Source organism: Coregonus lavaretus (genome assembly GCF_964263955.1).
Source record: "Coregonus lavaretus genome assembly, contig: HAP1_SCAFFOLD_1524, whole genome shotgun sequence".
In the NCBI taxonomy this organism is placed as follows: Eukaryota; Metazoa; Chordata; class Actinopteri; order Salmoniformes; family Salmonidae; genus Coregonus; species Coregonus lavaretus.
This window is the reverse complement of record NW_028164231.1, coordinates 77,916-100,888: the sequence shown is the minus strand read 5'-3', so window position 1 is coordinate 100,888 and position 22,973 is coordinate 77,916. Positions and strand designations below refer to the sequence as shown.

The window sequence follows — 22,973 nt, the reverse complement described above, 5'->3', positions numbered from 1 at the left end:
GTAGCTTGGTGGAGCTCAGTATTTTGTATTCCCGGGGTATTTTCATTTACATTTACATTTTAGTCATTTAGCAGACGCTCTTATCCAGAGCGACTTACAGTTAGTGAATACATATTTTTTTTATACTGGCCCCCCGTGGGAATTGAACCCACAACCCTGGCGTTGCAAACGCCATGCTCTATCAACTGAGCTACATCCCTGCCGGCCATTCCCTCCCCTACCCTGGACGACGCTGGGCCAATTGTGCGCCGCCTATGAGTGTCCCGGTCGCGGCCGGCTGCGACAGAGCCTGGATTCGAACCAGGATCTCTAGTGGCACAGTTAGCACTGCGATGCAGTGCCTTAGACCACTGCGCCACTCAGGAGGAGTGTGCATGTTTTCCCAGTGTGCATGTTTGTTCCAGTGTGCCTGTTTTGCGCACTGGACTGGTTACGCTGGATTACGGAATAAACTCGGTATACTGTGATTTACCTGCGCCTGACTCCTTCAAATCACGCATCACAGAATCACCCACCCAAACTATGGAGTCAGCGGGAGAGGAGCGCATGCCTGGAGTCGTGGCATGGGTCCAGGAGCATTCAACAATGCTAGCCAGCTTGGGAGAAGCGATAGATCTGGTTCTCCAGATCGTCCAACGCCTGGAGAGGATAGGACCCAATCTGTCGAGACCAGCTGGGCAACTGGATCCAGCCACCCACACCCCAGCACCCAGAGGGATCCATATATCCCGACCACGGGAGTTTGACGGGACAGCTGCTCTCTGCCAGGGATTCCTCCTCCAACTGGAGCTCTACTTCTCCAGCATCAGCCCGGCCCCATTGGAGCGGGAGAAGGTGTCCGCCCTCATCTCCTGCCTCTCGGGGAAAGCCCTGGAGTGGATCAATGCGGTTTGGAATGAGGGAGGAGCCGTGTTGGACAACTACGGGGAGTTCGCTCACCTCTTTCGGGCTGTCTTCGATCACCCGCCCAAAGGTCGAGAGGCGGGCGAGCGGCTGGTCCACCTGAGGCAGGGGACGAGGACTGCGCTGGACTTCGCCTTGGAGTTTCGGACTCTAGCAGCTGGGTCCGGGTGTAACGAGCGGGCCCTTATCGACCACTTCCGGTGCCATCTGTGAGAGGAAGTCCGAAGGGAGCTAGCCTGCCGGGACACCATGTTGTCCTTCACGCAACTGGTGGACATGGCCATCCGTTTGGACAACCTGCTGGCAGCCAGAGGACGTCCTGGAGGGGGTCTACCCGTTCCAACCCAGCCGACTCGGATCACGAGCTGATGGAGCTGGGTGGAGTCGCGATCCGAGAGAGCGGAGGACGACAGCGCCAGTGTCACTCTGGTGGAACAAAGGGACATTACACCGCACAATGTCGTCAGCGTTCCTTTGGGTCTGGAGGCGGCAGGCAGGGCACTCTCGCATCACCCCAGGTATCGAACACCCACACTTGTTCAGAGCCCTCTGCTGCGCACTGTACCCTACCCATCCACTTTCCTGATCACATTGTAGTTCCCCAGTGTAAGGCGCTAGTCGATTCAGGCGCAGCTGGGAACTTTATGGACAGGGCATTCTCACACAGGCATTTCATTGGTTCCCCTATCCATTCCACTCCCCATCAGAGCACTTGACAGTCGACCATTAGGGTCCGGGTTTGTTAGGGTAGTTACCGCACCAATCACCATGGTTACCCACGAGACTCATTGCAAGCAAGTCACGTTTTTTATCATTGAGTCTCCTGCTTTCCCTGTGGTACTAGATATCCATTGGTTAGCCGTTCAAAGTCCTGAGGAGAATCAACGAGGTTACCTATAGGTTATTACTCCCCCATGATTACCGTATTAACCCCTCGTTTCATGTGTCTCTCCTCAGGCCGGTGGTGGCTGGTCCGCTCCAGGAGTCTGAGGTGTGGGAGGTCCCTCCGCCTCCTCTGGACATCGAGGGGGCCCCGGCGTACTCCGGCCGTTCCATCTTGGATTCGAGGCGTCGGGTGGGGGGCCTTCAGTACCTTGTGGAGTGGGAGGGGTACGGTCCGGAGGAACGGTGCTGGGTCCCGGTGAGGGATATCCTCGATCCCTCCCTGTTGCGGGATTTCTACCGTCGCCATCCGGCTCGCCCTGCTCCGCGTCCTCCTGGCCGTCCCCGAGGCCGGGGTCGGCGCGCTAGTGGAGCTGCGCGTCAAGGGGGGGGGGTACTGTCACGACTTCCTCCGAAGCTGCCTCCCCTCCTTGTTCGGCCAGGCTTCGGCGTTTGTCGTCACCGGCCTTCTAGCCACTGCCGCTCCATATCTCATCATTCCATTTGTCTTGTCTTGTCAATTACACACACCTGGTTCATATTACCCTCATTAGTACGTGTTTAAGTGTTCCCTCTGCCCCCTTGTCCTTGTGGGTGATTGTTCATTGTGAGGATTAGTAGCTCGGTGGAGCTCAGTATTTTGAATTCCCGGGGTATTTTCCCCGTGTGCATGTTTGTTCCAGTGCGCCTGTTTTCCGCACTGGACTGGTTACGCTGGATTACGGAATAAACTTGGTATACTGTGATTTACCCTCCTGTGCCTGACTCCTTCAAATCACGCATCACAGTGGTCCACAGCACCTCTTCAGATTATGTGCCAAATGGCACCCTATTCCGTATATAGTGCGCTATGGGCTCTCGTCAAAGGTGCACTATGTAGGGGATGGGGTGCCATTTAGGATGTCCTCCAGCAATTTTTGAGTTGGTCTGATTGGGATTAGTGATGTCTTCGGCCTCCCCCCTTGCTCGAGGAACAATAGTGGGGCAATAGAGAACAAAATAGGAATCCCCCCCCCCCCCACCACTTGTGCCATGTCATGAGGATACCTGGACCACCTATTGAGATGTGCCTTTTGTTAAGTAAATCAAGTGATAAATGAGCTGAAAAGCAGACTGGAGTAGTTTAAGCCTGAGCCCCTCTATCTCTAATGTCATTAACCCCCCAGGACAAATTATCCCTTATACCTGACCAGGTGACAAACAATCACTCTGCCATGACTCACACATACAATTAGTCAATGAGATTCATTAAGGTTGTGTTTGTATTCAGGCTCCATGTGAATCAAGTATACATTTTATTGTCTCTTCTTGAGCCTCTGTTAACAGGGCCATCACCAAAGCTGCACACACACGACACGCCCGCAGCTGACCCAGGGAGGGAGAGGGAAAGCAGCCAGGCAGCTGACCCAGGGAGGGTAGGGAGAGCAGCCATGCAGCTGACCCAGGGAGGGAGAGGGAGAGCAGCCATGCAGCTGACCCAGGGAGGGAGAGGGAGAGCAGCCATGCAGCTGACCCAGGGAGGGAGAGGGAGAGCAGCCAGGCAGCTGACCCAGGGAGGGTAGGGAGAGCAGCCATGCAGCTGACCCAGGGAGGGAGAGGGAGAGCAGCCATGCAGCTGACCCAGGGAGGGAGAGGGAGAGCAGCCAGGCAGCTGACCCAGGGAGGGAGAGGGAGAGCAGCCAGGCAGCTGACCCAGGGAGGGAGAGGGAGAGCAGCCATGCAGCTGACCCAGGGAGGGAGAGGGAGAGCAGCCAGGCAGCTGACCCAGGGAGGGAGAGGGAGAGCAGCCAGGCAGCTGACCCAGGGAGGGAGAGGGAGAGCAGCCAGGCAGCTGACCCAGGGAGGGAGAGGGAGAGCAGCCAGGCAGCTGACCCAGGGAGGGAGAGGGAGAGCAGCCAGGCAGCTGACCCAGCCTGCTGGGCTATACTCCTAATGCTAATGGGAGGCAAACAGCCCCATTGAAATGCAGAGCCTGGATGTTTTCTTAAGGTAATATTGGGGCAACGTAGAAACGGCCCACATTGTCAGAGTGAAAGGTCAATTTGATGTTAGTCAGCGGGAACAGTGGGAGTAGCTCCCTACAATCGGGAATAGTTAGATTTTCTGCTTTAGTGACTGACTCCGTCTTCCTGTATGAATATGAATGTGCTCATTATTACTTATGCACACAAATGCATGGCCAGAATGTTTTCCATTGTGGTATCAGATATTGGACTTTAAAGCACCTTCATGTGCTTGAGAGGAAACCAAGCAGTGGATTATAAAAATTCTAGTAACGTATTTTCAATTCATGCTTTTGCATTTATACTGTTCACATTAAACATACTGTACACACAGACTGTCTTCTCCTATCCTCTCCAATTCAACCGGGCAGCTAGATGTTGAAATTCATCAGATAAAGAGAAGCTGGAAACCTCTCTCAATGCTTATTCACATTTAATCACCATGGCACTGGACCATTTTCTTACCTTTTGTTATCCCATTGAGAGGAGCAACCGCCCCCCGGTCTCCCATGCACTCGGCCCAGCATCCTCCCGTCCCAAATGGCACCCTATATAGTGCATTACTTTTGACCAGAGCCCCCATGCACTATCAAATCAAATCAAATTTGATCCACTATATAGGGGATAGGGTGTCATTTGGGACGCACACCTGCTCTTCGTCAACCCCTGGCTTCCCCAGCAGCCGCAGTCACACGGAATGAATGGAGCAGACTCTGGAATGTGGACATACAAAAGGAGGAATGTCATTTTGCTGAGTGCTACCCCCCCAAACCCAATGCACGCACACGAACAGGGGTATATTCTTGGGGAACATGGGTATATTGTTAGGGAACGGGTATATTGTTGGGGAACAGGGGTATATTGTTGGGAAGCAGGGGTATATTCTTGGGGAACAGGGGTATATTGTTGGGGAACAGGGGTATATTGTTGGAGAACAGGGGTATATTGTTGGGGAACAGGGGTATATTGTTGGGGAACAGGGGTATATTGTTGGGGAACAGGGGTATATTGTTGGGGAACAGGAGTATATTGTTGGAGAACAGGGGTATATTGTTGGGGGAACAGGGGTATATTGTTAGGGAACAGGGGGATATTGTTGGGGAACAGGGGTATATTGTTGGGGGAACAGGGGTATATTGTTAGGGAACAGGGGGATATTGTTGGGGAACAGGGGTATATTGTTGGGGAACAGGGGTATATTGTTGGGGGAACAGGGGGATATTGTTAGGAGCATAGGATCCCTATTGCTGGGGGTTTAAGATACTGGGTTGTTTTGACTGGATGAGATGCCCTGTTGTGTTCGGAAACTCACTTGACTAACAGATAATGACCAAAATGGCCTCTGGTTAACTATAAGATATCTGTTAGGGATTCTGGTTAACTATAAGATATCTGTTAGGGATTCTGGTTAACTATGAGATATCTGTTAGGGATTCTGGTTAACTATGAGATATCTGTTAGGGATTCTGGTTAATTATGAGATATCTGTTAGGGATTCTGGTTAACTATGAGATATCTGTTAGGGATTCTGGTTAACTGTGAGATATCTATTAGGGATTCTGGTTAACTATGAGATATCTGTTAGGGATTCTGGTTAACTATGAGATATCTGTTAGGGATTCTGGTTAACTATGAGATATCTGTTAGGGATTCTGGTTAACTATGAGATATCTGTTAGGGATTCTGGTTAACTATAAGATATCTGTTAGGGATTCTGGTTAACTATAAAAATAATAATAATAATAATATGCCATTTAGCAGACGCTTTTATCCAAAGCGACTTACAGTCATGTGTGCATACATTTTTACATATGGGTGGTCCCAGGGATCGAACCCACTACCCTGGCGTTACAAGCGCCATGCTCTACCAATTGAGCTACAGAGGACCACATTGAGCTACAGAGATATCTGTTAGGGATTCTGGTTAACTATGAGATATATGTTAGGGATTTTGCATGAGTAAGATCAGAGGCAGATGAACATGAATAAAGAGAGGGAAGAACTTTTTAAAAACAGCTGCTTTTTCTTTGAACCAAGCCCCTCAATAGGCTTCTCAGCCATCGGTAGAGGGGTCACACACACGCGCGCGCACACACACACACACACACACACACCTTCATCTGGCATGATCTAAGCGTGCTGGCTAATGTCTCCTTTAATTATGAAGCGTCTGACAGACAGCAGTGCTGCTTTGGCTGTGATTGAACCTCAGGCCTGGAGAGGAGAAAAGAGAAGAGAGAGTGGTGGTGGTGTCATAGCAGACTGTCTGTCAACCTGTGAATGAGATGTCCCTGCCTGCCCATGCATCTCCTCCGCCTGCCATAGCCCCAGTACCCCACACTACACACCCATGGTTCCCAAATGGCACCCTATTCCTTATGTAAAGTAGTACAATGCATAGGGAATAGAGTGCCATTTGGGACGCAGGCCTAGTACTCCACTACACACCCAGTTCAAGACAGGCAGACATACTTAGAAAGCAACCAACCTTCTCCCCGGCAGTGTCGCTTTACCTGTGTTTGTTGCTGTCTGAGGCCTTTGAGGACAGGGGATCTGAGGACAGGAGATCTGAGGACAGGAGATTTGAGGACGGGGATCTGAGGACAGGAGATTTGAGGACGGGGATCTGAGGACAGGGGTTTTGAGGACGGGGATCTGAGGACAGGAGATTTGAGGACGGGGATCTGAGGACGGGGATCTGAGGACAGGGGTTTTGAGGACGGGGATCTGAGGACGGGGATCTGAGGACGGGGATTTGAGGACGGGGATCTGAGGACAGGGGTTTTGAGGACAGGGGATCTGAGGACAGGGGATCTGAGGACAGGGGTTTTGAGGACAGGGGATTTGAGGACGGGGATCTGAGGACAGGGGTTTTGAGGACAGGGGATTTGTCATTTGTTTGAATGTGAGTCTGAGTCGCACACAGGGCAGCGTATGTATCTGCCATTCTACAAGTAATGATGCAGTCAGTGTGGCTACAGTGTAGAAGTGGTCCACAGTGGAATTCAGAGGGTAATTGGGATGAAATGTGGTAAAGGTTTGGTGGAAAGATAAGTGCAGGTTTTGCAGAGTAACACTTCTTGTTACTAATACACAATAAAGTTTGACATTCAACAGAGACAAAAATATTATGGCGACAAGTAGGTCTATATGGCTGGGTTTACACAGGCAGACCAAGTCTGATCGTTTCCCACAAATTGGTGTTTTGACCAATCAAAACAGATATTTTGCCAATAACTCCTGGTTTTCTAAACCCAGATCAATGTGCGTTTTGGCTGCTGGAGAACGCAGTGGCAAAGGCTTACTTAACGTCTGGTCCATGCTCCACCCCGGGCGTTTTGTGTTCCCAAGTCTTTCTCAGGAACTCGCAATTCTGGCTATCCACTGGGGGAAAATCTCAGTTGTCTACTCCTCGCGTCCTCTTTCCTCTCTACTCGCCTCCTCAAAATCCATTGGAGGAGAAGGTCAGAGGGGCGGGACCTCTGGCTTTCTTCTCCAATGGTGCTAGGAGAGAGGACGCGAGGAGTGTGCAATTGAGATTCTCCCTGGGACGTTGCTATGCGCCTAACATCTGAGCTGTAGCACGCACAGTGTCCTGTCTGTAAAGCAACCGCTGTGTGCTGAAGACTGCAAAAACTTTGGGTCAACTCTACTTTTCCTCGTCGGAACTGAAGTCGAGGTGGATGCAACTTTAAAGACGAACATTGTGAAAATAAGTTTGGCTGCTTATTTAGAAAAGTTTGAAACAAATGTTTTGTTGACTGCTTTGTGTTTCTATGGGAGAGTCTGGAACTAGAAATACATGCTGAAGACAAGAAACTGATACTATTTTTGCTTTTTTTTTTGTGAACTTTCCGATAATTTTTTATTTTGTCTTAGTTGTTTAAGGAGGCCCAATCACGGCTATGAATGAATAATCCAGTTAGTCAACCAACTTGCTAACTTTTATAACTTTCGTTGCCAGCGAAGTTGAAAGAAATTAGAGTCTCCATGAGGAAATTCAACGTGCGAGTTGAAACGCTGTCCTAGTAATAGCCTACAGCTGAGCGTCTTTCCAGTGTTTTTGCGTTGCGCCTATATTTTAAACTTTTATTTAACCGACTCAATGAAGACAATGTTAGTCTTCTCTACGGTTTACACATTTGCCGTGCTGTTTGTTTCGACGAAGGCTGAGCCCAAGTCGACAAGCTGCAATGAAGTTAGGGCTGCGTACAGTTCCAAAGGCTTCAACGCCAATGATGTTCCCAACAAAGGAATACACGGTAAATTTGCCTTAAATCTTGTTCATTTGTTATTTCAACGGTTTTTATTTAAATTAGGCCAGAACCATATGTTTTGTAAGTTTGTTCGTCTGTCATTTATGTTAGGTGTGTAGCCAACTGTCTTGTCTTTGCATGAATATCATTGTCACATTTAAAACTACAATGTTAATCAAGTTCACTTGTAACATTATCATTTAACAATGTAACGTTTGTGTAACACGCATCTGAAAATAACTTGATAGCCTAAGCCTATGTCAAACGTATCTATCTTTCTACAATCTTTTACCAAAGTTGAATGATTCACTTTATCAATCAGTGATCCTAGTATTCATGACAGATTTTTATGACTTGACTTAAAAATAACTAAACTCACAATCCCCCTTACTCCTATAGGCTAAACTTCCATAGCTGTTGTTTTTACTGGGCCTTTATTCCACAGCAAATATAAACAGCAAATACTTGCCTCGTTCATTTAGGAAACACTTTTTGCTGATTTTAAAACAGGAACTAAAACAATATACAAACTCTGCAGTCCAGTACAAGCAACAGACCTTGGGTTATTTCCTGGCTTCCGAAGTTGTGTCTTTGCGGCCCTTATTAGCCAACCTGCGGTGATTTGGAGGAAAACTGGGTCATGTATTTGACATTAGAAGTCAATTTAGAGCATGCCATAGTCAATATATCGGTGTAATAGTCTATTTGATGTTTTTTATTTGTTTGTAAGATAGACATGTAAGTTAAGACTAGACGTTTGGGGGGGGGAAAACAAAAACCATAACCTTAATATTTTTTAAATAGTCTATAAAGTCGTATTATTTATGAGAGTGACTCTATGAAGTGAACCCTCAATGGGCTAGACTTTTAGTTAATAATCAGTATAGTTTGACTTCCAATTGGAAGTAATTAACATTTTGGAGTAGATTCTAAATGGCCGTACAGGGGAACAGCGTTGGGGGCGCAAAGATATTCCTCCCTGTGCCCCGCATACTTTAAATACCACCCTCTCTTGTCCTTTCCCGTTTCAGTTTTTGGTCAATTTCATGTTTTGACAATGTGTTGGAACTTTAAGTACATATTAGATTAATGTAATATGTTGAATGTAGGTTTGGTCTCTTCTCCTTTTCTATAGAAGTAGGTAATGGATGTCATAGTATCTAGATCTTAACTTTTAATAGACATGGTCATCAGCATAGAATTAGGAATTAGATAGGATTTCTATGGTCATCAGCATGTTGGTTCTTTGCATCACCTAATAGTAGGATTCCCTCTATTCATGTCCCTTATAGAAAGCCCCGTTTTGTAACTGGAACTAACTAGCCTATAACCTATTTTTACTATGTCTGTCTTTTTCCTTCACCCCAGGCCTTAGATTTACATTACATTTTAGTCATTTAGCAGACGCTCTTATCCAGAGCGACTTACAGGAGCAATTAGGGTTAAGTGCCTTGCTAAAGGGCACATCGACAGATTTTTCACCTAGTCGGCTCGGGGATTAGAACCAGCGACCTTTCGGTTACTGGCACAACGCTCTTAACCACTAAGTTACCGCCCGACGGAATTAGATGAATTAAAGCGTTTTCCTGTTAGCACCTTGATTTGTTAAAGCTGCAATATGTAACTTCACCAAATTCACATAGAAATGTGAGTTATAGATATGTCAGTTATAGATATGTCATTCTGATTGAAATTCTAAGAAGCAGTAGATTGGTTCTATGTGTACTATTTCTATGCCTCCCATGCTTAACTTTCGTTTTCTACTACACTGAACAAAAATATAAACTCAACATGTAAAGTGTTGGTTTCATGAGCTGAAATAAAAGATCCCAGAAATGTTCCATATGCACAAAAAGCTCTACATGCATTTTTTGCATTCCTGCTAGTGAGCATTTCTCATTTGCCAAAATAATCCATCCACCTGACAGGTGTGGCATATCAAGAAGCTGACTAAACCGCATGATCATTACACGGGTGCACCTTGTGCTGGGGACAATAAAAGGCCACTCTAAAATGTGCAGTTTTGTCCAGCAACTTCGCACAGACGTTACATTTACATTTGAGCAACATACAGTAGTGAGTCATTTAGCAGACGCTCTTATCCAGAGCTACTTACAGTAGTTAGTGCATACATTTTAATGCTTTTTTCGCAGCCATTGAAGAGGAGTGGGACAACATTCCACAGGCCACAATCAACAGCCTGATCAACTCTATGCGAAGGGGATGTCACGCTGCATGAGGCAAATGTGACTGGTTTCAGGAAACTAGGTGTATGTCGTTACTACTTCACAGGAGAGCCATTTCAATGTAAACTTCTTATTTATCAAAATGCGTTTTTGGGTAGATGCGTTCTGGAACATGAACTTTCATGTGCCTTAATAACAAACTTGTATGCCATCTGTAAATACGAATTAAATTGTTAAATTACGAGCCTAGTTGGTTTAGCCACAGAAAAAGACAGCATTCTTCCCGCTAGCCATGATTGGCTGAGATAATGAGTGGGCTGGACATGCCTAGAGATGAGTTGAGGTTGGCCTGCAATGTAGCACGCTTCTGTCTTGAAAGATATCACGTAATAGAACTTCATAAATGTTACTCCACTTTCTGGATAACCAAGTTTTGAAATCAGTGGAATTGGACTATGATAGCTAAGGAGATGGAGAAAACTCTGGCGTTTGATTGCAAATATACAGACTGAGTCGAAAAGAGAACACACAGAAGGCTGTTGTATAAAAACACCTGTCTCTGGATTACATCTTCAAACTAAGGGCAACCATGGCATCCGTGACAGAGAGCGAGAAGCGTCCACACATGAATACTGGTAAGATAGTCTAGCTAGCTACATTTTCAGATATTACACGTTTCTAATTTAGTCAAAGTCGTTTTCATTTCAAGTTAGTGTACTGTTAGCTAGCTAACGTTAGCGTGTATGATCTGTATAGTTATATTATTTATATCTCAGCCATTTGCATTGCTAGTTATAGCCTAATGTTAGCTAGCTAACATTGAACCTGATTGGTTAGCTACCTGCAGATTCATGCAGGTTAGTAATGTTATGAGTTGGGATTATGGTTCATTGTTTAGCTAGCTACATGTCTAAACAAAAGACTCCACTATGCAAGTAACCATTTCAATAGAATGCTCATGTCACTGCGACAACTGTTCGATAGCCGTAGCTGGTAAATTCGCTCTGGCTATCTACTCCGATTTCAGAGCACTCTCATCTGAGTGTGCAAGAGCGCAGAATAACTGATTAATTTACGAACGCTCAACACCCGTTGAATATGGCCGGTGTCAGTAAACGTTGGCAAAACATTAGAATTAAATTGTTGCCAGCAGCACAGTTGCAGTCACCAACACTGGATAACATAAAAACAGCCTAACCAGCTCTTCTATGGTGAGTAAAATGGTCAGAGTGAGCGGTTCTCTCATCTGTGTCTGGAAGTAGCTAGCAAGCTAGCCAACGTTAGTCAGTTAGCTTGGGTGCTTGACTGCTGTTAGGTTAGAACGCTCAGATCAACCCTACTCCTCGGCCAGAGCGTCCAGTGTGCGCTCTGAATTTACGAACGGACAATCTGACAACGCTCTGAGTTTACGAACGCCCAGAGCACACTCTGGCACTCCAGATTACATTTACAAACACACCCGTAGTATAAACCAGCCTTTAGTCGTGAAATCTTTGTTGGTTTAGTACATGGCCTCACGTGTGAATCCTTAAAGAGATGGGTGGGGGTTAAGGCTTTAGAAGGTGTGAATGATGCTGAATGGGTGTAGACAAAAAAGAGCTCTCCAGTAGGTGTACCAAAACATTCAAGGGCCATTTTCTCAAAAGTGAGGTTACAAGTTTATTAATTTTCAAAGCAGAATTACTTTCCTGTTGTCCCTCAGCTGTAGTGTATGATATACAATTTCTTTCTAACTTTTATCCAATGTAAAAAAAAAAACAATTTTATTTTGCCAAATACGATCGAATCGGACAGTCACAAATGGTGGTCTCACCAGATACTGACTGGTTTTATGATCCATGCCCCTACCTTTTTTTAAAGGTATCTGTGACCAACAGATGCATATCTGTATTCCCAGTCATGTGACATCCATCGATTAGGGCCTATTTAATTTATTTCAATTGACTGATTTCCTTATGAACTGTGACTCAGTAAAATATTTTAAGTTCTTGTGTTTATATATTTTTTCTGTATAATTTATTTAACCATTGCCATGCATCTGTTCACAGATAATTACCGAGAAGGTTCAGATTCCCTTGGCTGAGGTCTAGATTGGCTCATTACAATCTGAGCAGTATGCCTCTATCAGGGTGTACCATAGACTGCTTTCCAGGTTCTTTATCTTTGGTTATCTATCATTGTCATGCAAAACATAATTGAGGGTACCCCAACATGCCTGCATTCATTGTGATGGATCTCTCTGTTTTGTTGTGATAGTTTGAAATGAGGGAGATTATAAAAGGCAGGTTTGTGTGTTGTGCACACGTCTCCAATATAGAAGCCTGGGCCAACTTCAACGAGCGCCTCTTTGTCACCGATAGACTGAGATAATTGATCCAGGGAGAGCGACAAGGTCTACTGTTGTCAAATAGGGTTGGGGCTCTCAAAAATCTGAGGGGAACACAAATGCCCCTGCCTGGATTCTAGGAAAACAATGTTTTGTGTTGCTAGGAAGAAAACGTCCCAGAGGTGAAATCTAATTGAGCGCCCCTCCATTCTGGGCTCTGAGTTCTGCCCCAATTCATCTGGCAGTGAGTCAAAACATCTATTGTCTTTAGCCCACTTTAAAACTTCTGAATTGGTCCAGGCATCACATTGGACATCACACACACAGCTATGTCTTACTATACTTGTGAGGACTTTTTGGGGACCAACAATTGATTCCCATTCAAAAACCTATTTTCCCTTACCCTAACCTTAACCACTAAATCCTAATTCTAAACCTAACCCCTAAGCCTAAAATAGCCTTTTTACAAGTGAGGACCGACAAATGAATTTCAGTTGGTTTACTGTTCTTGTGATGACTTCTGGCACTATAGTAAAACCTGTACACACACAGCAGACAATACAGTGCATTCGGAAAGTATTCAGACCCCTTGACTTTTTCCATATTTTGTTACGTTACAGCCTTATTCTAAAATTGATTAAATTGTTTTTCCCCCTCATCAATCTACACACAATACCCATAATGACAAAGCAGAAACAGGTTTTTAGATTTTTTTTCAAATAAGTTATTTGTCACATGCCCCCGAATACAACAGGTGTAGACCTTACAGTGAAATGCTTACTTACAAGTGCTTAACCAACAATGCAGTTTTAAGAAAAATATGTGTTAAGTAAACAATAGATAAGTAAAAAATGAAAGCAGTAAAATAACAGTAGCGAGACTATATACAGAGGGTATCGTTACAGAGTCTATGTGCGGGGGCACCGGTTATTACATTTACATAAGTATACAGACCCTTTACTCAGTACTTTGTTGAAGCAACTTTGGCAGCGATTACAGCCTTGAGTCTTCTTGGGTATGACGCTACAAGCTTGGCACACCTGTATTTGGGGAGTTTCTCCCATTCTTCTCTACAGATCCTCTCAAGCTCTGTCAGGTTGGATGGGGAGCGTCGCTGCACAGCTATTTTCAGGTCTCTCCAGAGATGTTAGATCGGGTTCAAGTCCGGGCTCTGGCTGGGCCATTCAAGGACATTCAGAGACTTGTCCCGAAGCCACTCTTACGTTGTCTTGGCTGTGTGCTTAGGGTCGTTGTCCTGTTGGAAGGTGAACCTTTGCCCCAGTCTGAGGTCCTGAGCGCTCTGGAGCAGGCTTTCATCAAGGATATCTCTGTACTTTGCTCCGTTCATCTTTCCCTCGATCCTGACTCGTCTCCCAGTCCCTGCCGCTGAAAAACATCCCCACAGCATGATGCTGCCACCACAATGTTTTACCGTAGGGATGGTGCCAGGTTTCCTCCAGACGTGACGCTTGGCATTCAGGCCAAAGAGTTCAATCTTGGTTTCATCAGACCAGAGCATCTTGTTTCTCATTGTCTGAGAGTCTTTAGGTGCCTTTTGGCAAACTCCAAGCGGGCTGTCATGTGCCTTTTACTGAGGAGTGGCAGCCGTCTGGCCACTCTACCATAAAGGCCTGATTGGTGGAGTGCTGCGGAGTTGGTTGTCCTGAAAGGTTCTCCCATCTCCACAGAGGAACGCTGGAGCTCTGTCAGAGTGACCATCTGATTCTTGGTCTCCTCCCTGACCAAGGCCCTTCACCCACGATTGCTCAGTTTGGCCAGGCAGCCAGCTCTAGGAAGAGTCTTGGTGGTTCCAAACTTCTTCCATTTAAGAATGCTGGAAGCCACTGCGTTCTTGGGAACGTTCAATGCGGCAGAAATGTTTTGGTACCCTTCCCCAGATATGTGCCTCGACACAATCCTGTCTTGGAGCTCTACGGACAGTTACTTTGACCTCATGGCTTGGTTTTTGCTCTGACATGCACTGTCAACTGTGGGACCTTGTCCGTAGGGAATGGGTCTGAATACTTTCCGAATGCACTGTATGCATGAAAGTCTCATTGCTACCAGTTCCACTACCCCTTCTCTCCCAGCGATTAATCAGCAAGGGTATTATTATTTAAGTACACTCCAAATCCTCCAATGCTAAATTCCAGGCAAAAGTCACTAGAAGGCTCTGCCTCACTGAAATAGACTTGCTTGATCATTGGAGGACTGAACTTAAAATTGAAATGTTATTTCTTTATTTTTCCTGGTTGTTGGTTTATGGTTGTGCACTGGAAAAAGTTCAGTTTCATTCGTTGTCTTTCTTTAAAACATGTATTTTATTGTTATATTACCATGATGATTTATCATGATATTATGACAGAAAGAAACTTGTGATTATTTTGTTTTTAATGGGGTAGTATCAGGCTTCAGTACAGAGAATATCATCCTGAGAGAGAAACACACAGCAGCCATCGTTGTAATCCTCCGCTCCCATCACATCTTTCTACTCCTCCACCCCTCCCCTCCCTTTATGATGTGCGTCCCAAAATATTCAACTTTTTATCTATGAGTATTTAATTATTAAATTGTATGTATGTATCCGCCCTCCTGTAGCTCAGTTGGTAGAGCATGGCGCTTGCAATGCCAGGCTTGTGGGTTCGTTTCCCACGGGGGGCCAGTATGAAAAATGTATGCACTCACTGAACTGTAAGTCGCTCTGGATAAGAGCGTCTGCTAAATGACTAAAATGTAAATGTAAATGGCAGTGTTTATTTAGCTGTTGTCTTGAATGGTCTGGCCATGAATCAGTGATTGGTGTAATACACTGCTTATTATACATCTAGCCCTTGGCACAGAAAAAACTGTTCAACCATGCAAATTAAAGCCAAACGCTTAGTTGGAATCGACAGACTAATATTCAATAGAGGTTTTAATGTAATAAAACTGTAATGGAAAACCCATCAATGCTCAAGCATTGATAGCTCTGGAGGAACAGCAGTCCATTGTTAAATAGTTTCTAAATACCATGGTCTTTTACAACCTTCACATGGGAGCTGTGACCTATTGGCAATTTTTGAAGTTTGTGTATCTGTTATTATAAAGCAGAACATGCGTTATGAGCGCATGCCATTCTATTCCACGAAGAAATGCATAGAACCTTTACTGAGGGTAAAACATCCACCCTATAGACAATCAGGGACACCGTTTATGGCAACCACATTCAGGCCCTAGGACTTCTATAGGGAGTACCCTGCCTGTCTGCTACAGCGGGATGAGGTGTGGGGTGGGTGATGAAATCACTGGCATTTGCTCTCGATCACTGGCATAGATGTTGGGGGAAAGTGTGTGTCAAGTGCTTTGCTGCACGGTGGCAGGGGGGACATGCTTTTCAAAAGAGGCAGAAAAGAGTGGTTAACACTGACCAGATGGGTATCTACCATGTCAACATATCTTCATTCCATCCAGGGCCAGGCACCACACTGTACTTCTCTCTTTCTACTCAAGCAAAAAATCTGTTTTGGTTTACACTGGCGGTGATGTCATGCCTCAGGTATGGGATAATGGCAAGGATCAAAGACCAAGAGGAGAAGGGTTGGGTCATCTTTCCCTCCCTACTTTCTGCTGCAGTAACATCCCGCTCATAATCAGTCCGGAGCATTGACTGAAACTCAGCCACTGTGACCGCACGTTAGCCTGTGAGTGAGCTGAAGACGTTTAGCGGTGGAGGAGTGTGAGGTCTACTTCCCCTGCTGAATATCTTTGCTGGTGTCTGTGGGCTCTGCGTCTTTATGGTTTGATAAATAGCAGCTTGTGTTATTGCCATAACATTCAGCAGATAAGAGCAAGCTAGGGGAACTGGGACATAGTCTGGGAAGCTTGTATATCTGTGCTCTTCTGCTCCCAGACTGTTTTAACATCTTTAATAATTAACTAATAAACAAACCAACTATTGTCATGTTCCCTTCTCAAGGCCAGTGAACTCTGTGAAACCTTGAGACTCAGCGAACCCCAGTGTTAGGCTAAACAGAAACACAAAAACAAGTGAACTGCTTTCATTATTGTGGACACAGTGCACCTAACCAAATCACTGTTAGATAACATGTTCTCCTGATCTTCCTTGTATTGATTTCTATTATTTCCCCATCCACATGTTTTTACTACCTTTATCCCATAGTTAATTCTGGACTGTGCCAACAGGGTGTGCTGCTCCCTCTCTATAACTGACATCAGACCAACCACCTGCTTGTCAAATGGTCCTTGTCATTACATGCCAAATATGTTATGATAGCAACAAGAGTCAACAAAACAGCCTTGATGATATAATTGTTGTTGAGTTCCAGTGATCTCTGTTCTAAGGGGTAAACAACATGTAATGAATATCTGAATCATGTTGGTTGGTTCGTTAGGGAAATTACAAAAGCTGTTCTATATCGATGGCCTCCTTCCTGATTAGCGTGAGAGCAAGCGTCCACCGGGGGGGTGGTTTGGGGGCGCCGACAGCAGCCTTATCAGATACTTGTCCTATGGCGGTGCTGTGACCTGTGGTGGGTGGGCGGGATGGCGGCGCTGTGGTTGGCGGGATGGCGGCGCTGTGACCTGTGGCGGCCGGGTGGGATGGCATCTCTGTGACCTGTGGTGGCCAGGTGTGACGGCAGTGCTGTGACCTGTGGTGGCCAGGTGTGACGGCAGCGCTGTGACCTGTGGTGGCCAGGTGTGACGGCAGCGCTGTGACCTGTGGTGGCCAGGTGTGACGGCAGCGCTGTGACCTGTGTTCCGCCTGGTGCCCGCCGCTGTACTGCTTCCACCCACTCGCAGCCTTATCCACATTCACAGGCAAATAACCAATCATTCCCACCAAAAACAAATGGGATTTGTCCCAAATGGCACCCTGTTCCCTATATAGTGCACTACTTCATCAGGCTCCGTAGTGCACTATGTAGGAAATAGGGTGCAATTTGGAATTCAGCCATGGGCTGCCTTAGCACTTCACCTGACAGACCTTAACCAAAAAGCAGAGTAGTTAGGTTTGCGGGTCTTGTCCAGTAGCTAAAGGATTTTAGGTCTGACCTGTGCTTGGCCACATTGGCTGGTGTTCAACTTGTTATCTCAAGTATGTTATTTTTCCAACATGTTGATCCTTTAATGTAACATGTTGGGATGAATGGCATGTGTATTCCCATTAAAGTTGGCAGCATTTGTTGTGCTGCCATCTCGCAACCTCCCTCACGCCGGCCAGCCCACCCCTCACCCTCCCCGCTGCCCAGTGAGCGACAGATCAGATCAGTGGGGGGGTGGATGCAGTGTATAACAATGGGGCACCCCCTTTTAGGCCAGTCTACCTCCCTCCCCGCAACATTCCACACAGGACCACCAAGACCCACACACGGGACCACCAAGACCCACACACGGGGTCCCTGGAGCTGGGAACCACCACAACAAAGAGAGGGAGAGAGGCCCAGAGTGACTTACTGAGGCACACAGACCATGACCTTAATCGAAGACTCATGTGTCTCTGCAAGTTTGGCTCGTTGCTCTGTAGTTTTGTTCTAGTGATACTGAGAGAGTTTGTATACGGCCATATAATCTGAATTGTATTTCTATGGTTATGGGCCCACGCCTCTTTCTGAGGAGAGCTGTGAGATCTGGGTTTGTGGCTTTCCACACTTTTGCTTGACGGGGAGCGCCACCTCAAAATCCTTGTTAACACGTCCTGTTTGCATGCTGTTAAGTCGGCAGTCTCGCTCTTTCCCACCTCGCTCCGGCTGACATATCACTTCATGTTTCCCTGACTCTCTCCCGTAACACTCAGCTCATAGGAGCTGTTCTAACAAATCCAGAGGAGTTTTGTTTCATTCTCCGTCCTGCTGCCTTAGTGAATCTCCCTCAGTCTCTTCCTTGTCTCCGTAATGGTTTATTAGTCTCTTCCTGCTCCTGTACTTTCCTCTCCTCCATACCCTGCCGTACTTAGGCTACTTGTTCTCCCTCCCTCTGTACCCTCCCTCCCTCTGTTCTCTACCCTCCCTCTGTTCTCTACCCTCCCTCTGTTCTCTACCCTCCCTCTGTTCTCTACCCTCCCTCTGTTCTCTACCCTCCCTCTGTTCTCTACCCTCCCTCTGTTCTCTACCCTCCCTCTGTTCTCTACCCTCCCTCTGTTCCTACCCTCCCTCTGTTCCTACCCTCCCTCTGTTCCTACCCTCCCTCTGTTCTCTACCCTCCCTCTGTTCTCTACCCTCCCTCTGTTCTCTACCCTCCCTCTCTACCCTCCCTCTGTTCTCTACCCTCCCTCCCTCCCTCCCTCTGTTCCCTCCCTCCCTCTGTTCCCTCCCTCTGCTCCCTCCCTCTGTTCCCTCCCTCCACCATCTACTCCTCAGGGGTTCTTTGTGTGGAAGGCTTCCAGATGATTTTCATGCCAAAACAGACCGCTGCTGTCGTTTTCACACACACTTCTCCCCCAGGCTTTGCTGTCATGCCTCAATATGAGTTGTCGTTTGGTATTGTCACAGTCGGATCTGCTGCTCCTCCGCCAAGGCTTTTTACAGCCGTTGTTATGTTAGCCATTTTCCATAGTGCCACTTCTTTCACGGCTGAAATTCCTTTTGTGTTTTGTTGTTCCCTTGATATCTGAGCCGTGGTGTGTCTTTTTGTGTTGGGATCACTCAGTGGTGGTGTCACTCAGCCAGCTGTGAGGAGTGGGAAGAACTTCAGGCTCTGATCCCAAACTCTGAGGATGGTGACTGACTATAGCCCCCCCCCCCCCCCCCCCCCCCCCAGACGGACATGGCTGTGCCTCAGACAGTGAGGTCATACAGTGATCTACAAAAGTATTTGGACAGCGATATTTTCATCCATATCGGGGGAACTGTTTAGAAATAACAGCACTTTTTGTACATTGTCCCCACATTTTAGGAGACCAACAGTATTGAGGCAAATTCACTAATGTGTATTAAAGTAGTCAAAAGTGAAGTATTTGGTCCTCTGTAGCTCAGCTGGTAGAGCACGGCGCTTGTAACGCCAAGGTAGTGGGTTCGATCCCCGGGACCACCCATACACAAAAATGTATGCACGCATGACTAAGTCACTTTGGATAAAAGCGTCTGCTAAATGGCTTATTATTATTATTATTATTATTATTATTATTATTATTATTATTATTATGTTCATAGCACACAATGACTACATCAAGCATGTGACTCTACACATTTGTTGGATGCATTTGCTGTTTGTTTTGGTTGTTTCAGATAATTTTTTGCCCAATAGAAATGAATGGTAAATGTGTCATTTTTGCAGTCTCTGTTGTAAATAAGAATATAATGTTTCTAAACACTTCTACATTAATGTGGATGCTACCATGATTACACATAATCCTGAATGAATCGTGAATAATGATGAGTGAGAAAGTTAGACGCACAAATATACCCCCAAGACATGCTAACCTCTCACCATTACAATATCAAATTGTATTTGTCACATGCGCCGAATACAACAGGTGTAGACCTTGCAGTGAAATCTTACTTACAAGCCCTTAACCAACAATGCAGTTTTAAGAAAGAATACCTAAAAGAAATAAAAGTAAAAAATAATTAAAGCGCAGCAGTAAAATAACAATACCGCATAAGACTGTAGCAGCAACATTATGTACAAAATAAGTTATGAACAATGCAAAAAAACAAACAAAATAGCACGATCCCCTCCGGCGCCATTGTATCCACAGGCGCAGGGGAGGTTAGCATTTTTTTTGGGCGGGGGGGTGGCTGTATTTGTGCGTTTTAACTTCTTCACTCATCATTATTCACGAGTCATTCAGGATTATCCGAAACCGTGGTAGCATCCACATGAATGTAGATGAGTTTTAAAACATATTTTATTCGTATTTACAATAAGTGAATCCAAAATGACACAACATAATTTACCATTCATTTCTATTTGGCAAAAAATGATCTGAAACCCAATCAAAACAAACAAGCAAATGCATCCAATAAATGTGTGGAGTCACAAGCTTAATGTAGTCATTGCGTGCTATGAATTTGGGACCAAATAATACTTTTTACTACTTCAATACACAAAGTGAATTTGTCTCAATACTATTGGTCTCCTAAAATGTGGGGACTATGTACAAAAAGTGCTGTAATTTCTAAACAGTTCACCCGATATGGATGACAATACCCTCAAATTAAGGCTGACAGTCTGCACTTTAACCTCATAGTCATAGTATCATTTCAAATCCAAAGTGCTGGAGTACAGAGCCAAAACAACAAAATGTGTCCCTGTACTTTTGGAGCTCACTGTGTGGGTTAGGTGGTATACTGTATACAGGGGGATTGATTCCTATGAAATGTTCTACAAATAGGGCACTGTATTATAGGCTACTTCACTGTCAGGTAGCTATGACCGATCATTTTGGGTCGAAGTTTGGTTGATCAGTAGAAAACAATTAGAATGGAAAAAGCCTATTTTAAAACCACTTACATTTCATTTGTAGCCGTCCTAGGGTCCAACACTACCCATAAATCGTATGTGGACTTCAGATTATTCAGAAACAGAATACAGTCAAATACTGTCATACAGTCAAATTGTGATATAATATTTTGGCCAAATTGCCCAACCCTAATGTGAGCGCTAGGGAGAGACCAAGACATGAAGCACCATACAGGAACTATCAGTCAAGATTTCTGGATTGTTATGAAGATGTACTGGCAACGATCATGAGGATGATTACGACATCGTCTTGTATTTGCCAGAGGCCTGTGTGGTTGGGGAGCAGGATGAGTGAAGGCCTGAAGCTAGGGACTCGCCTGCGTGTTTGGGCTGGAACCCCAGTGCTGGGTCCAGGCCAGATGAGCTGTAATCCCTGCTAATTACTCCCAAGGCCTGCATCAAGACTCCCACCGATGAGGCTCCCACTAACACTTAGCTCAGTTTTCCAAAGTATAGTTAGCCTAATAGGTCACCTAATGACCTAATCCCTCACGCCGCTCCATGCTTTTGAATATATAATTAACTAATTATCTGAGAATTGGGGGGGGAAATAAGCCGCGGTCCTCTGCTTTTGCTTTAAATATGTTTTATAATTTCCAGCCAAGCTGTAAGTGGGCCTCTGTCTTAGCTTTTTCACATAGCTTTGTGAATTTGACTGACGAGGTCATCAAAACCAAATTTAAAACATGAACAAACCGTCGGCAGAAATCCTGCTGGCCGAGGCGCAGGATTTCAATTAGAATAAAAGGCCCTTCAAAGGCTCCAATGCTTTTAAAATAAAGGCTTGAAAAACTACAAATAATTTGGTCGGTAAGTTTGAGGGTGGCAGTTCTCCCTGAAAGAAAAACAAGGCTTTGTGAGGAAACTGGAGACGGGACAGAAACCATGTTACATTGTTGGAAAGACCCATCTCATAGTCGCAGTGATTTATTGACACATCCACTCCATATCATTTGGAATGGGACGGAGTTAGTTGGTCATGACTAAAGCCCAATAGTCCCCTGTAGCTCAGTTGGTAGAGCATGACGCTTGCAACGCCAGGGCTGTGGGTTCGTTTCCCACGGGGGGCCAGTATGAAAATGTATGCACTCACTAACTGTAAGTCACTCTGGATAAGAGCGTCTGCTAAATGACTAAAATGTCAACCATTTTGCCTTCAGGTTGAGTATTTCTTCCCACAGCGCTGTCTGGTGTCAGTTTCTTAAAGCCCAACAGGTATATCAGAATCATTGTTGCCCTTTTGTAGCTTTGAGGGCCCAGAAATCTGATCTTGCACCTGACCGCATTCAGCCTGGAGGGCTTTTCCCGGGCGGCCGCAGCAGCCAGTCCTGTTCCTGTCCCAACATCTGGTGGATCTCAATTCAGCTTCTTTTGGACGTCTGTTATAAACATTGATGGGCTGTTTATACCTGGGCCCGTTTTCATCCTTTACTGACAAGACTGGAATGTATTGTTTGTGTGTTCACATTTTTAAACCTTTCAAATGCTTCTTCAACTGACAGACAGCGATGTTTGTTGGGGGGTGAAAATGACTTGCCATGCACTGAAAACGTGTGTGTACACTCAGTGTAGGCTTGGGAGGTATCCAGATTGTCATACCTTTATACCAACCTTGTGCCATCCCTGGATATCCGGTAATACCGGCACTGAACACACATTTACATTTACGTCATTTAGCAGACGCTCTTATCCAGAGCGACTTACAAATTGGTGCATTCACCTTATAGCCAGTGGGATAACCACTTTACAATTTTTTTTTTTTTTTTGGGGGTGGGGGGGGGTAGAAGGATTACTTTATCCTATCCCAGGTATTCCTTAAAGAGGTGGGGTTTCAAATGTCTCCGGAAGGTGGTGAGTGACTCCGCTGTCCTGGCGTCGTGAGGGAGCTTGTTCCACCATTGGGGTGCCAGAGCAGCGAACAAGGGCCGTTATTTTCAAACCCCACTGAGCCTCTGTA

The 22,973-nt window shown here is 45.7% G+C and overlaps 1 protein-coding gene across 1 annotated transcript in view; it reads left to right on the top strand.

Moving 5' to 3' along the window:
* The first annotated feature begins 7,332 nt into the window (after positions 1–7,332).
* Positions 7,333–22,973, top strand: part of LOC311117301 (glypican-6-like) — a 55,655-nt gene continuing 40,014 nt past the window's right edge. The window contains exon 1 of the mRNA XM_084192267.1: positions 7,333–8,050. Within this exon, the coding sequence (XP_084048393.1) occupies positions 7,894–8,050 (157 nt within the window). The 5' untranslated portion in view covers positions 7,333–7,893. The remainder of the gene's footprint in view (positions 8,051–22,973) is intronic.